The following is a 17,179-nucleotide window of genomic DNA, read 5'->3' on the forward strand; positions in this document are numbered from 1 at the left end:
CTCACGATTTCTGAATAATTATGGACTAACGGTCACTAATCACCACACATTTTTCCTTAAGATCAACGGCCCCACCTCCTTAGCAGCGCCTTGTTATTATTTACTTGGAACCTCGTGCAAACAGCGCTTAGTAACGTTTTTCACGGCTTTTAGCATGTCTTAAATTAAAGTTAGAGCTTAAATCGTTTGACATGTCTTCAAAAGATGCGTCATAAAGAAATAAGAAAAAATGATAAACAATTAAACTAACTGTATTAACATAATTAAACCACAGAACAGTACAAACGTAATTCGCGTATTAATAATTACAAATGACAGATATATCGAAATTAACCGGTCTGCCCGTTGAAAGGTTATGTTGAAGATGAAAAAACTGCAAAAAATAGTAAGCCATAGAGTCCATTTGTTACGCCGTTTTACAAGTCATCATTGCATGTATGTATCCGGTCCGTGCGTGCGTTTGTGTGTTAAAAAATTAAATAATACTCCGGCGACCATTTTCCCTAAAAACGTTCATAAATTGACCAATTCTTCAACAGCAGTTATCAGTCGGCTCGAAGTAAAACTTGAGTGTAACAAAAGGGTTAAAAATTGAAAGAAAAGTCACATTAGAAGACGAGAAACGTGATACGGATTGGCCGGCCTTGGGGCCTTCATCTGAATAGTTTATACAGTGACAAGACGACGCTTCAAGTTCGTGCTTAACAGAAAGGTCAGCGCTTCCTTCAAATGGGTCCTGCATTAAATATGATCCCTCGGGGCCGGGTTTTCTTCAGTCCTAAATCAGATATCACCATGGAATTAAGAGTCCTGATTCGCTTGGTTTTCATATTGACACTGCTGGAACTGGGTAAACAAGTTTACTAACTTTAAAAGACACTAAACGAATAAAAATCTTAAAATAAAACATCTTTCTTTTTAATTTATATATAATTTAATATATATATAAGAAAGGTTAACATAATTTGCCATTTCACTGCTTTTTGAAACTTACATCTTATCAATTTGATTTTTTTTTTTTTTGAGATTTGAGATTTTTTTCAATATTATAACATTGGAAATTATTATAATTAAAAACATCACAAATAACGATGACAAATGCACAAAAAGATTCCAAAGTTTAAAAAATTGTTTTAAATTTTAGATAAATGTTCTTTCTTTTTAAATTTTTCTAAATGCTAAAAATTTCGCGTTATTGAATATAAGAATCTTATGATAATATAAAAATAATTACCTACTAATAAAATTACGTAATTTTATTTTTTATTGTAATTTACATACGATGAATCTTTTTTACTTTTGAACATAAAGATCTTTTGGGTTTTACAAACGAATTTAAAATGTAGTTATGTAGAGTAGACATAATTGAGCATACTGTGGAGTACAAAGAAGAAAAGGAAGTGAGTCACGGCAGTAACTATTATAATCGATGTTAGACTAAAATCAAGATTAAAATCGGTATCTTTTAGATATTTCGAACTTTTAATTAATATATATTTCGTATACGTGATACAATAGTCTTCTAACAAAAAAGTCTCAGATAACATAGATTTCTACGAAGAATATCTCTTCTTCTTAAGAAGAGATAATCATCGGTATTCTTAAGAAGGAAAGATAATCATCGGGCATATTGATAACATACCAAATTTTAAAAAAAATTGTTACAAAACATTATACATGAAGTTAAAACTCTTCCATTTGCTATTAATTACTTTTATTAAACTTATTAATAGTTTTAAATTAGTTCAATATTGTTATTTTCATGCTTAAAATCGCCATAGACTGAAAAGGCGTTTGCCAATAGGCTAAACCCGGCTTACCTGGCTGAAAGGATGGTTTAGTCTACACGATACAAGGGAAGTCTTATACACACAATCAGTCAAAAAACGTACTTTTTTTTACTCAAATTTATTGTTTCCTCAAAGAAAACAATTTAAAAAAGCAATTAACTCACATGACAAGTTTACTCTGGAAAGTATGACATAGAACTGATTTTCTCTTTTTTTCTATATAAAGAGAGTAAAAGGTAGACAGTAAGAGGTAAAAGGTCTTTCAGGTAAAAAGAGTAAAATACCCTATAAAAGTAAACAAGTTATTAATGTTGTGTTTACATTTTAAGTCAACTATTAATCTTTATATTTAGTTATTATGGGAAATAAACAAATATATACAAGTGTCCGGCTTTGTTGGTCTTTAGCGTATAAAAATGTGTGGTGATTAGTAACCGTTAGTCGATAATTATTCAATATCGTGAGATGCAGTCTGGTGAGATGTAGGTTTCAGAAAAACATTTTCTTAATCGTGCCAACGTTTAGACCTTTATTCGGGTCATCTTCAGGACCTGGGATTTACAAACATTGTTTAAATTTAACAAATACATGTAGAATGTGGAAAGAAGTGAATTTATACAATGCAAAAAAATAATTTTTTAAAATTATATTAAATCAAATTACGCAAAAAACAAACACTTTGAGTGAGTAGAAATACTTTAATTGAGTATAATAATTTTTTTTGCATTGTATAAATTCACTTTTTTCCATATCCTACATGCATTTGTTAAATTTAAACAATGTTTGTAAATCCCAGGCCCTGAAGATGATCTCAATAAAGACGAAACGATAAAGAAATGTTTTTCTCAAACTTACATCACACCAGACCGCATCTCACGATTTCTGAATAATTCTCTTAGCGTATTTTCATATTTTTGATGTACTTTTTTTATTACATTCTAACTTTTCTTTTCATCACTATGTTTGAACGATGTCCCATTAGAGGCAACATTACTACACGGCCAATAGACCGTATGACGGTAAAATTAGAAAATATTTACCAGCCGGTAGGAGGCGTAACGACAGAGAAAAGGCAGACGAAAAAGAAGAGAAGCGGCAGATCAGATCGACCTTTCAAAGAGAGAAATTTGACGAAAGCCGAAGATTAAAAAAAGGAAAAAAGAAGAAACCGAAAAAGCAAAAAAGAAGAGGCTTCAATATTCCCCCCCCCCCCCAAAAAAAAAGGATTTTTGTTATTTTGTATTTGCGTTTATGTAAAGACTGTAGTAAGTTTATTTTATTATTTTTATTGTAATATTACAATAGATACAATAGAGCTAGCTCGATTTCATTTGAAAGGATCATTTTATTTTTGTTAAGTTTTTCCAATTTGTGTTATTGGCAAGGTTTTCATTTTATTTTCTAATTGAATAAATTGTTACCTTTTTCTTAACGGCCGTTAATATCATTTCGCCACCCGTTCTTTTTTATTTTAAATTCCCCTTTAATTGAAAATTAAATTAGATTTTTAAACCTATTTCTACATTGAGAGATCCACGAGAGATAATTAACGCTATAACCGGAATAAAATTTGGAACAATACTGTAACAGACAATTTTCCTCCTACCGTCTTAAAACACGCCACGAAATAGACACAGCAATAGTAAAAATTTCGTAAATAAAAACTGAATCCATCGATGCTTCAACATGCACACAAAACACTCCATTCCCAGCCATTATCGTACCGCTTAATATCCGCTACCTCATAAGACCAAAATGACCGCAAGGATTGGCAAAGAACTCGCTGTCTTTCAGCAAAAAATGAATAAACTGAATAATTCAAAAAAATGAAAAAAATTATTTTTTGTAGGTTTATTTTCAGGTGTTTAGAAAAAGTAAATATTATGATTTTTCGCAGTTACGGCGATACTATGCCATTTTCAATAACAATAATAGAAGAATTTTTTCTGTCAAAAATTTTTACATTCTTCTTAAGCATTTAATATTTTTTATTATATATTATATTAATTTATTAATAATATTTACTTTAGCCTTGTAACATTTTAAAATACAAAAATTATTTCAACCATGGTTCTCAAACCTATATGGACTTATGGTATCGAACCCTGGGGGGTCAACCAAGCATTCCATCTCACAATGCATCCAAAGATTCCAATCAAAAGTCCTAAGAAAAAATGTTAACCCTCCTTATTATGTATCAAACCTCACCCCACATCGAGACCTTAATACCTTCTCTTTGTTCCAGAAGTAGCGAAACCCAATTATAAAACATTTCATCAATCCCTTCCACACATCCCATTGCCCTGGTCTGTCAGCTCAGTTCCACTAACATCCCAACATCCCCGATATGCCTCCCCATCCATCAGCGCTGATGGCCACGTGATGCCTGCCATGAGGCATGTCAATCTTGTCCTTACAGCATTTTTACCGTTCTAATTGTTTTCCAGATGTAAAAATCAATAAAAAACAACGGAATAATTATTTACGCTTCAAAAGGTGAACAAATCACCAACAAATTTTTACTTTACTCTTGTTACTAATATTGATTGATATTGATTTGTGCATTATTCCAGAAGTGCATAGATGTTTTGTTTTGTTATTTTTCTACGAGATATTTCAAGAAAACATTTATTTTATGTTTAACACAATCGTTGTACTTTAGTTCCCGATCATCTTGGTTTACTTTGGCCGTATTCACTAGCTCGTTTGCTTTCGCACAAATATCTTTACAATAACAAAATCGGCGTTTCAACAGAAACCGTAACTGTTCTTCATGTTCCATAATGTACTTTCGCACGATGTATAAAACGCTTATTTCTATTTTAGCGATTCAAGAACAACGAAAAAAAATCACCTGGTCATGATTTGATAACACCTGAAGTTCTTCAAGAACTTCCCAAAAAAGCAGTCGTCTTTCTGATTTCTATATTTAACGCAATTTTGAGGACTAAACACTTCCCCATACAATGGAAACTTTCTTAGATTAAAATGCTCCCAAAGCCCCATAAAAGTTTAAGCTCCCCATCATCTTATCCTCCTATAAGTTTGTTACCCGTTCCTTCTAAATTATTCGAACAATTAATTTACAAAAGAATTATCTCTATTGCTACTTCGAACGACATGATACTTCGAACGACATCTTCATCAATTTGGCTTTCGAACACATCATTCCACCACTCATCAACTTCACAGAGTGACAGATTTCATTACTTCGTCTCTCGAGCAGAAACTGTACGCGACTGGGGTGTTTCTAGATGTTTCTCAGGCCTTCGACAAAGTATGGCATGAGGGATTATTATACAAATTAAAATTATTTTTACCCCAGGCCTATTATCTGATTATTCAATCATACCTTAAAGAGAGATATTTCGTAGTAAACCAGGGTACGGAGACTTCTGGGATGGGAGAAGTGCCACAAGATGATCTGTAATCGTTCGCATTTGACACAAGTGAAGTATATAAATGAATTTAATCGGTCCCCTCACCATTCTCATATCCTTAACCAATCATTAAACATAGCTAAATGTTGAAGGCGTCTTACATGCCAATCTAGTGAAGATAGGTCGACGAATAGTGTGACAACTTAAAAATTGAAAAAAACCTTGAAATATACTATTTGCATTTTGTTTCAGGAGAATCTCTCGAGTGTTATGTTTGTCACAGCAGACAGAATTCGGAATGCGGTGATCCCTTCCCGCAGGGAAACACCTCCGGAACGATCGTGACATACGACTGTATGCATGTGAGAAACGTCGGGGTAGGAGCAGTGGCCACTTCTCTGGCACTTGGAGGACTGCAACCGCAGTATTCACCGCTGCAGCCACCGCCGCATTATTGTTTCAAAATGTCAGGTAAAATGTTCAATTGTCATGCTCACGGGTTTGCCAGCAAATGAAAAAAAGTCCAATGATTTTTTTGAAACGGTCGTTCTGGGATCAGGGTTGAGGTCCAAAAAATTAATTAACGCTTTGCAATGCTTCCAAGCTTTTGGCATACTTTGTTCGAGGTACTTTTTTAACAAAAGGAAAATAATTAGATTTAAAATATTTCAATTTGTTTATATTTACATATTTAGGTGCTTGGTCAGTTGTTATTCATGTAAGTCGCATTGTTGTTTTTCGTTTTTATTTTTTTTTTCCAAATTTGCAGTGACGGTTTGTAAGTAAATACTACAAATTAATATAAAAATAAAATAAAATTTGTCGGGTTAAATGTGAGAATGTACTGAGATGTAAGTTGAGAAGAATCCAATTGTAACCAATTCCAAATTATTTGTTAAAAAAAATTGAATCAAATAGAAGTCTACTTTCTTTCAAGCTAAAATAATATTTTAATCTACTTTACAAATTGGTCGGGAGTATTATTAACCTTTGTTCTACAACGTACGGGTCAAAATTATACTGGGCAGCATGGAGCATGGGTATCACACTTGGGAAATGTTTGTGAAAATGAAAAAAAAATAATGAAATAAATATGAACGTTCATATTTAAGGGTGTTAATAAAGCGAAACCGTATTGCTACAACAGAAAGCCAAATTTTTTAAGTTAATTTACTAGGAATGTCTTTTGGATTTTGTACGATGACGATGGAAATCGTGGAAATTTACCGTGTTATGTAGATGTTTTCTCAGATGCCAGTGACCAGTATACAGTCCTATCACTCCTCTGAATTTAGCTTTCTATATCTGTCGTACTGAATTTGAGGTTTTGGTGGGTGTTCTTTTAACATAAACTTATTATGTCTGGCACCTCTTAGAATTCCTATTCTCCTTTTATCATGAATCCATTCTGAGATTTAATAAATTCTATGTTTGTTTTTGTCATCCCAACTATAGGTTCAGGACCTATATATGGTCTGCAAATTATCCTCTTGCCAATTTATAACATTTTTTCTTGTAACCCCAAAATTTCTTTGTTTCCTGGTATCCAATATATCATGAGGTTGTCGCGTTTTCCCAGAATATGTTGATTTTGCATCCTCTGTCCAATGTAATTTTTGACATGTTAATGTTAATAGCCGCTTGGCTATCTGATCTAAGTTTTATCAGTGTAACCCCTTTTAACCTTTGTTCTACAACGTACAGGTCAAAATGACCCAAAAATTTCAAAAACGCGCGTGTGTCAGAGGGTAGTGATCGGAAGAGGTTGAGGTTTTGAGTAGCTTTCCTTCTAGTCTTCCTGTAGACGTGGACGCCACTGGAACCCTTTTCACAGGTAAGTGACCTCGTAATATTGGAATAAGGTAAGAAAAATCATGGTATGGGTCAATATGACCCCACGTTGTACGACATGTTCTTTTAGTTTTAGTTCAAATTTAATTTCTTTTCTATAAATTTAATTAGTTTTCTCGATGCTTTTCTTTATAATCTTTCTGGAGTGTTTCAGCCACGGTAAATAGTTCACATTTTGTAACTGACGAAGAAATACGACGTGAAATGGGAAGATCAGTTGGGCAAAGATGGCGAAACTCTCTGGACTGACACCGATCTTTTACCGTCCAGAAACGTCAGACTAGCTTCAAAGAATATGATTAACCATTTGCCTTGTGCCAAAGGATATGCTCGGAACCTTGTAGATAAAGAATCATTGTATTCCTTATTCATCAACCAAACCATGATTGATGTCATTGTAAAATATACCAATAAAGAGATTGATAAATAAAAACTCAATACAGTCCTGACCAGCGCTATATTGGCTCCACAGATGGTCTTGAAGTGAAAGCTTTGCTGGGCTTTTCATTTTTCAGCGGCGTTATGGTGGATTTTAGCCTGAATGTCTCAGACATAGACTTGGATTCTTGGATTCTATGTTTGTTTTTTTCATTCTAAGTGTTGATTCAGGGCCATTGCAGATCCTCTCATTTTGTCAGTTTGTCTGCCTTTTCGCAACCCGAAATTCCTTTGTGCCCAGGCACCCAACATATTTTGTCGTCTATTTAGACCATTGATTTTTCGAGCAGTGATGTCCAAAAACAGATTTGTCTTCCTTCTTTGCTTCCCGTTTTTCGGAGTATGTATGTCATTGTTGTTCCATTGTGATACTGTGTTCTATTTTTGTGAAGTTCCCTTTTTCATCTTCATTTTATAAGAATTTAATGTGCACTTTATGAAGACGTTTGACTGTAGTTTTGTAGATAATATCAAAAACTCGAAGTTAAATTTTTACAAAGAAAGATTTCCCAAAATCTTCGAGTTTTTCCTTGCTTGACTGTACTTTATTGTGATTACAATATATTTTAAACCCTTTATTTTGAAAAAAATGTGGTTTTGTATCCTACAAGGTTAATAAAAGTAAAAACTTTTAAAAAAAGTTCTTAATATTTCCCAAAAATGTTGAAAAATATGACTCATTGCACTTAAAAACAGAGTTGAGTCAAAATGACCAGACGTTGTAGTACATATCCGGGCATTTCACGTGGTTGACCGAAGATCAAGATTTTCTAGGGCACAAACGTTGAAGGTATGTATTTCAGCTGGAAAGCGGAGGTGTGTTCCCCTAATGAGTTTGATTTCTAGGTTTTGTACGTTCTGGGCTTCTACCAAATATACCTCAACGAGTTCCTTAAGTTGTTTTGGGTCCATCTACATAATTGTACTCGATTTCATCCTGATTACTTCTTCTACTTCGTTGTCAGTTCAAACGTTATAGGATGTTGGAAAGTTTGAATGTTTCCAAATTCGTATAATCAGTCGCCAAATGGGTGTCTGATTGAGTTGATTTGGTTATTGTTGTAGTATACCCGTAATGCTTAGTGCCCATCCAATTTATTTATTTATTTATTTTATATTTTAGCAGTCTATACGAGATTTTCTTAATCTCTACTTGTATACAGTTGTGTTTGTAATGGAGGTAAGTTTAAAAGTATTTGTAAGGATGGGGGTTGTTGGTTGTAGTCATTGTTGAATTCTATGTTTGTTTTTTTCATTCTAAGTGTTGATTCAGGGCCATTGTAGATCCTCTCATTTTGACAGTTTGTCTGACTTTTCGCAACACGAAATTCCTTTGTGCCCAGGCACCCAATATATTTCCACGTTGTTGTGTTTTCCAGGTTTTGAAGATTTTAGATGGATATGAAATTTTAGGGCATCTCGGCAATCTGATGTTATGAGGATTTTTGTCAGTATTACCTCTTTTAAGATTTTTTAAGGCTCAAGCGTTGATGGCATGTTTTCAGCTTGAAATACCAAGGTGTACTGGCCCTAATGAGTTCAAATCCTCATATTTTGGGCTTGTACTGAAAATATCTGACCCGTTTCCTTCATTTCTTTTGGAACCATCTGTATAGCCATATCTGATTTCCTCCTGAATTTTTCTTCTGCCTTTTGTTCTATTGAGACTCCTGCTTATTTTCTTATAGTATGTCAAAAACAAATCTACTGATATATAATTACATTCAAATATATGCACAACAATGTCGCACGGACTAGTTTTTAATATTTTTTGTCGGAGTATTTTAAAGAAATGATTTAATTAAATTCGCTGAGCCTTCTAAATAATGTTATAAGCAGTTCAAATCCATAAATAACGTTTATTTGAAACACGTATATTCATTTTTAGTTGTTATTGATAATAAAACGTTGAATGATATACTTTTAAACGTTTAAAATCAAATGTATCACTTTTGTATTAACAAACAAACATACCGATTGATTGTGAGATATTTTGCTAAAAAACATTACAAAAAGAAAAAACAAACTGTTTCAAAACGGATTATCTGGTTGTTTAAGATATAGATTATGTACAATAGTAATTGCACAAAGCAGCGAAAACGTTTCAAAAAATTAATGCGTATTATATATTGTGATAGTTTGTCCATGTTTCAACAAGCTAATTTATTTGTTTATTAATTTTGCTGTTTTATTATGTTTCAATTGATTACTCTGGTGAAACTAACGATTGGCAAAACTAAAAGAATCGTTGACTAAGCCATTATGCTTGGACCTAGTGAGTCACTCAACCCCCCACTGAGAAAGAAGAAAAAAAATAAGAAGAGAAAGAAAGTCCCTTTTTAAGTTGTAACTCGTGGTGATGTCTTGCCCTATAGTTCCACCCTGCCATAAATTATGCCTTTGATTGCCACGGAATGGGGAGGGGTTGTGGCGTGTAGTCGACGTGATGGTGTGATCACCGCTTTTACCAAATTGAAGAACGACCACGCCCTAAGTTTCAATCGGTTCGATAAAGTCACTGTGCTGTATGCGGAAAGGAAAGTTTGAAAAAAATGAAATAATTTTAATTCAATATTTAATACCAAGCAAGGAATACTAATTTTAACGCCCAACATATATTTGATTAAAGCTATGTTGGCTGTTGTTACAAGTTAAAACTAAAATGATACGAAATGAACGATTACTTCGAAAAAAATGGGCAAGCAGAACAATTTGAATTAAACATGATGACTGGAAACGACTAAATTTCATGAACCATTTGAGCTGCAAAATATACAAAATAGAACAATACAACAAAAATAAAAATATAAAAACATGAATATCGCACTAACTTCTAATGATCAAGATCAAGTGTATCTTAACAACACCTGCTTATGCCAAAGAAAATGCATATCAGAAGATTTAAAAAAAATCCCACTCGACAAAATGAGAAAAAATTGCAATACGACAAACTAGTAAACAAGACTATTAAAGATTTGTAATTAAATTTATTTCATAGTAAGAAAAACTTGTTTTTATTGGAAATTTAGATCCTGGTACTCCATGGTTATTGACATTTACAGCCACTTAATTCATGGCGGTACCATCTCTTGGATATGGATTTTTTTAAATCTTACACGTCATTGACCGTTGCCTGTAAGAGATGATAGCCAGATGAAGAAAGGCTAGGACAATTGGGTACGGTAGATTCTCCTTCAGTTTGGAAAAATTCTATCTTTAAGAAACAATATTAGGGCTACAAATAATTTTCAAAATATTTTAATTTAGAGCCCACAATGTAACATTTTTTTTACAGGAGCTCGCAACAGGGAAAAACATCAGCCGAGAATTTTTGAATAAAAGCTCAGTTGTAAAAATCCCCCCGAAAAACCTAATTCAATGTCTCATGATTCGAACCCACTTTACATTATGGTGATGAAAATGATCAACGTTTTATTTATCGACTGGACCTGTATTTTGGAAGGACCACTATCCTTGAAAAAAATGAAAAAACGTCTTAATTTCAACTTAACCAACCTCATGTACTTCGAGACCTCGTAGTCGACGTCGTCGTGTTTTGTCGTCATTCTGTAACTTTAATATGAGAAATAGGATGCTTCTCTGATGATGGTCTTATAAAGGCCGAAAGCTTGGCAAGTGATCAACTTCTTTTTCTACCTGACCAGAAACCAGATCCCAAACACATTGTAGTGATGAATGCTGCACAATGGTTCATAAACTCTCTATTGAAAAATTGAAATTTTAGAAAAAAAAATTTCTTTGGAAAACAATATTAGAGCTACAAATAATTTTCAAAATATTTTAATTTAGAGCCCACAATGAAACATTTTAGAAGGACGCATTATTATATATATATTTTGTTTTTACTTTTAAATTTTGTTACTGCAAAAAATTAAATTTTCTAACTCAAAATACTTTGTATTTAGTATATACTATTTTTTTAATATTTTATTAAATTTCTTTCATCACAAATTTTAATGGTTGTAGTTTAAACCGATTACTCAAAAGTAACCCCGAGTTCTATGTGACATGGATGAGTCAAGATTTTGTTTGTGGTGTTCTGACGGCCGAGAGAAGGACAGGAGACGTAATCGATATACTGATATATCTTCGCAACATTTTGGTTATGGTCGGGGCAGGCGTTTCAATGGAAGATCGCACAAACTTCATCGACCGTTCCTTAATATCTGCGCCAAACATTGAGATGTGTTGTTCAGAAGAAATTGTTCCTTATATGCCTAATTGGTGACAATTTTATTTTTATGCATGATTATGCAAGGCCCCACACAGATAGGATCGTTGGTGACGACTTGGAATGAGCTATTCAATTTGGAGTGGCCAGCTTTTAATCTAGATTTAAACTCTATCGAACACCCTCGAGACGAGTTGCCAAAGAGGGTAAAATTCAAACCTGAGAATTCGCAGAAGAATGGCGCTGTAGGAGGGTGAAAATATTCCACGGCTGTATATTCAAAACCTCATGCCATGTCGAATGCAATCGGTGATCAACGCAAGAGGAGGAAATACTCCGTAACGAATTGATTTTGTTCATCATTTCCATAGCCACATTTTTGGTGAAATTGTTTTACTTTACTTTTATTTTATTAAATCCATTATATTTAGTGGTGTATTGATCAAATTACTTCTATCAGTTATTTAATCTTTGTATGTAAGGTTTTCGTTGAAATGAAAAAGTTGTGTCATGAGCGGGATTCGAACCCACGGCGTTCGGTCAAATACCGCTGCTCTACCACTTGAGCTATCGTGAGTTCGATTTGATCGACTTTGAAAAATGGCAAAAAGAGGGAAAATTCGAAAGGTTGTAGGTCGAGATGGGGAGTTGCTGTCCGAGTGAATCGAAGTCACGATAGCTCAAGTGGTAGAGAAGAACAGAAATAGAAAAGTAGAAGAAAAGACGCACGAAATGATATCATTCATCTTAAAAATATGAATAATGTGAGTGTAAGCATGGATCTATAACATTTTTTGAACAAAAAGAAAATAAATTAAATATCATTTGATTACTCAAAAAAGGGAGCAAACTGTAGAAGAACACCAATAAGCATAACTGCTACGCCTTGAAGAGCTTTTATGGAATAAATGGCAATGACGAAACACCAGCCTTCAGTACAAAACCTTGTTCACTCTGTAGTTACTTAATATGACCACAAATAAGAAATATATTAAAAAAATACACACACATACGTTACAGTTACAAGAAAAATGAGATGATATCGTACAGTTTGTGTGTAAAGGTCTGGGTGGTCGCGAGAATTACGTAAAATAGACAAAAAAGGAAACTGGTTAAACAAACGTTCCCTCGAAACTCTGACTTGACTAACATTGTTCTATAATATTGTAAAAATGGCCATTCTTTTATTATTTATATTTTTACGTTTTCGAGGTATCTTATTATCTCCTTGCTACCGTTTCGTCTTTATTTTTTACCAGCTGTCATTTTCTGTTCCTTTCACGCCATCTTTCTACCGTCCTCAATATATTTACATCTTGGTTTTTCCTATTTATGCTTTTTATAAATGCTATTCGTATTTTTCACTACTGCCATTCCTTTTTCTGCAACTCGTTTTTTGTCTTTATCTGTCTGTTCGTTGGTCTTTCTGTCTGTCTGTCTCTCTGTCTGTCTACTCACACTCTCTCTCCATTTTTTCTCTCTCTCTCTCTCATTCACATTCTCTCTTTTCTCTGTGTGACTCTTTCTCTCTCTCTCTCTCACTCTCTCTCTCTCTCTCTCTTCCTATCTTTGCCTCTCTGTCATTCGGGTCTCTTTTGCTCCCTAACCTCCAAGTAAAAACTCAACTCGAGACTGAATAGACCAATTTTCTCTATTACATTTGACTCAAACATGTTAATTCCATTATCAAGTGTTCTCTAAAGATATGGGATATCTCTTACAGGCATATCATTTTATTACCCACACATCCAAGACAGTCACTGTTTCCATCAAAGCAAAATATTTTAATGATAAACAAGAAAAAATCTAACAAAAATGAGGAAGCAAGCATTATTATCAGACTTCCCATAGTGGAAAGACAACCACGATGATGATTCAAAGCCTTACTTGATCAAATACGCCTACAATAAAAGACTGAAATCCTAGTTTAGTCAAAATACTACTTCTTTCGAATTCACAAACCTTAAACGCAAAACCACAGGAAACGCCCCGGCTTATCTAAAGCTGTTTAACACCCTTAGCCTTCTCTCTCTCTCTCTCTCTCTCTCTCTCTCACTCTCTTCTCGCTGGCTTTATCAATTTAATCTATTCATCTGTCTAGCTAGTTGTACCCTATCTCCCTTTCTATTTCTCTCTCTCCCTCTCTCTCACTCTCTTTCTCTTTTTTTTCTCTCTCTCCTCTCGCTCTTTCCTGTTGGACGAATTATTTTAATTACTTTCTTTACATGATTATTTACAAATTGGCAAACTTCAGGAGTATTTCTACACCTAAACTAACAAAAGAACATTTTTGATTTTCAGTAAATAATTTAAGGCTTTTCTGTGTGTTTTTGCTTCTTTTTTTCTCGTAAAACTTGAGTTTCTAGTTTCACAAATGGGCTTCGGAACCCTTGGTCTGTTATATCGCATGGATTCTTTTATAAAGATTAAGTATTAAACTGTGAAACAGAACGGAAGTTTTCAAAATTTATAAACAGTTTTTATGTAAGAACATATGAACTATTGATCTGCACTGAAACTTGTGTATAACAGCAGTTTTATATGTTACAAAAAATTTCATTTGTTTAACAAATTAAGTTGTACAAATTTCAATGCAAAATAATGATTACGTTCTAATTTGTACGGCCAAAACTAATTTACTACCCGTCCAAATGCGATTCTTGTATTGACTTATTTTAGACTGAAATCAACATTCCCATTGATGAGACAATTTCAGTGACATTAAATTGTTTGGTTCTTGACTATTTGTTCTCTCATTGATCGAAGTTTTGCTTGGGGGCCAATAAACTCAGGCAGTTTATAGACCCCGAAACCAATTTATCCACTATAAAATACTGAAGCCTACTACCCGTTATTTCAACCAAAAACAGACAAGATGAAGACAAGTTTAATTTTGTGAAACTTAATTAAAGCTAGTTATCCTGTCTCGTTTTATTAGTAATTTGCATCGTTGTTTCAGTGGGAGATTTGGCGATTCGCGGATGTGGTAAAGCTGATATTTGCCAGAACATCACCGATTTCTGCGAGACGTGCGACAGCGACGGATGCAACAGCGCGGTGAATCTGCACAACGCTGTGTTCCGCTTTGGGTGTCTGACGCTGGCAATTCACATTCTCCTGGATCTTTTGAAGAACGTCCAGTGATCCAGGGCACGATTTTTATGCACTCGCCAATTTTGAAATAGTCATGAATTTTTATGATGAGTCCGTTGTGAAAACAATACCATAATTATTTACTACTCATCAATTAAAGTTATTAAACATAATTTAATGTTCAGGAAGTCCTTAGTGATAAGATGTCCATTCGGATTATTTGTCCGTTCCGCTGGTTTATATCAAAGCACTATCATCGTTTTGGAGGGTTCACAACAAATGTTTCTGTAGTTTGGTCGTTTTTTGATCAATTCTCCAGCCTATTTCAGGCATGTTTCAGATTCTCGGCACTTCTAGTGCTGGATAGACATGTCTCACCCTGCTTATAACCTTGATTGCAGATGGCGAAAAGCCGAAAACTGTCTGCCAGTCCAAAACATCGAGGATACGCAGACAAAAATGATCCGAAACCAAACTACAGGAGTATTCATCTCACAAACCCAAAAAAGTAATCTCACAATTTAAATTATTTTCGTCAATCCTTTCTAAGTTCTTTACCAAATGAATTCAATTTCGCAAATTTCATATATTTGAAAAGTTTACAACATTTGTTTAGAATATATTTACTCATTTTACTAATTTATAAAGAAAACAAATAGAATTTTCCAGTTATTTTTCAATAAGCACAAAAAAATATTATCAAAGAAAGTAGCAGTCATATATGTATATTCTATCTGCAATGTAATAAAAATAGTTTTGCAAATGTATAGAACGTAGATGAACACTTGTACACATAATATGCACTTTCACATTAAATAAATATGTTTATTATTTGGTTTATAACGTTATTGAATGTTGTTATAAACATTCTTATTCATCAGAATAATTGTTCCCTTTATGGCCAAATTATATAGCTTCTCTGTACGTTTTACACTTGTATGTACATGGTCATATTGATTAATTATATATGGAATCATGAACGGACTTTTTGTTACTTGTTTTAGTTTAAAACCAATGGATAAAATTCCGAACAAGTTTGAGAAAAAAAAATTTTTCAACAGGGCAAAATATGCGTAATTAATAGTATAATTGTTTACAACTGTTTGGAGGATAGTTCTCATTTCTGAATTTTTTTTTCAAATTTTATTCTAATCAAAAAAACACTTACTGCCTATCTCCTATAGTAACTTAATGTTATAATTGTTAAAAACTACAATAACATTAACCCAAATATTAGATCTTTGATATTTTAGCACAAGAGGAAATTTTCAGAAAATTATTACGCAGTGTGTTGAAATGAAGCCCTTTATTGTCTTATAAACAGATAAATTTGCATTTCAACGAAGAAGTAATTGAATCAACATGAAAAAATCGGTATTTTTAAATTAGTTAAGCTGTCGTAAACATAAAAGATCGTCTCGTTAACATTCCATAATTCATATTTGTGTTTATTTGTATGGATTACTCAGAAGAAAGTAAACACGATGCCTAGAAGTATTAGTCATCTCTCAAAAAGATAATTTTTTGCGCTATGATTGTAATAAAGATTCAGATATTTTTTACGCGACTGGCGAGATTATTTGTGGATGTTTGGAACAGATGGCATTACGATTTTCGAGATATACGCCATTTTATTTTTCCTGAAAAAAAGAAATTCGACACTGGTCTTGTTGGCTGTGGAATTAAATATAAAATAAATAAAAAAGTCAAAGAAATAAATGTTGGTGGGAAAGGAGAACGAATGAGATAGAGTAAGTAAGGGTGGAAAACCGGAATACCAAAACTGGAAAAAACTCGGCGAGCGCGAGAGTGTGTGTGTGTGTGTGTGAGAGAGAGAGAGAGAAAGAGAGAGAGAGAGAGGGATAAAGAGTGAGAGAGAATAGGTGGGAGAGGGAGAGAGAATAAAATGAAAAATTAAGGAAATAAAGGTTGGTAGGAAGGAGAAAGAGGAAGATAAAGTGAGTGAGGGTGGAAAACAGGAACAAATACAAAGAGGAAAAACTCTGTGTCTGTGAGAGAGGGAGAGAGAAAGAGAAGATAAAGAGTGAGAAAGAGTAAGAGAGAGAGGAGAGAAAGAATAAAATGAAAAATTAAGGAAATAAAGGTTGGTAGGAAGGGAGAAAGAAGAAGATAAAGTAAGTGAGGATGCAAAACAGCAACCTAAACTAAGTAGAAAAACTCTGCGTTTGTGTGTGTGCGTGGTGTTTGTGTTTGTGTTTGTGTGTGTGTGTGTGTGTGTGTGTGTGTGTGTGTGTGTGTGTGAGAGAGAGAGAGAGAGAGAGAGAGAGAGAGAGAGAGAGAGAGAGAGAGAGAGAATGAAATGTAAAATTAAGGAAATGAAGGTTGGTAGGAAAGGAGAAAGAAGAAGATAGAGTGTGTGAGGGTGGAAAACAGGAATCAAAATAAAGATGAAGAAACTCTGTGAGTGTGTGTGT

At 33.6% G+C, this 17,179-nt stretch overlaps 1 protein-coding gene across 1 annotated transcript; it reads left to right on the top strand.

Moving 5' to 3' along the window:
• The first annotated feature begins 275 nt into the window (after nt 1-275).
• On the top strand, nt 276-15,719 carry LOC106665005. The gene is made up of 3 exons (XM_014391123.2): nt 276-850; nt 5,423-5,641; nt 14,611-15,719. The coding sequence occupies exons 1-3, from the start codon at nt 730-732 to the stop codon at nt 14,793-14,795; spliced, it is 525 nt and encodes a 174-aa protein (XP_014246609.2). The 5' UTR covers nt 276-729; the 3' UTR covers nt 14,796-15,719.
• The last annotated feature ends 1,460 nt before the right edge of the window (nt 15,720-17,179 follow it).

The sequence above is a fragment of the Cimex lectularius genome, unplaced genomic scaffold (genome assembly GCF_000648675.2).
Source record: "Cimex lectularius strain Harlan isolate CLEC.00 unplaced genomic scaffold, Clec_2.1 scaffold172, whole genome shotgun sequence".
Classification (NCBI taxonomy): Eukaryota; Metazoa; Arthropoda; class Insecta; order Hemiptera; family Cimicidae; genus Cimex; species Cimex lectularius.

Bases quoted from the DNA above. Each gene is read 5' to 3' on its own strand.
- LOC106665005 (XM_014391123.2), top strand. From the start codon at position 730: ATGGGTCCTGCATTAAATATGATCCCTCGGGGCCGGGTTTTCTTCAGT. The intron at 851-5,422 runs GTAAACAAGTTT...ATTTTGTTTCAG, and splicing joins ATTGACACTGCTGGAACTGG to GAGAATCTCTCGAGTGTTAT. The intron at 5,642-14,610 runs GTAAAATGTTCA...TCGTTGTTTCAG, and splicing joins TTATTGTTTCAAAATGTCAG to TGGGAGATTTGGCGATTCGC.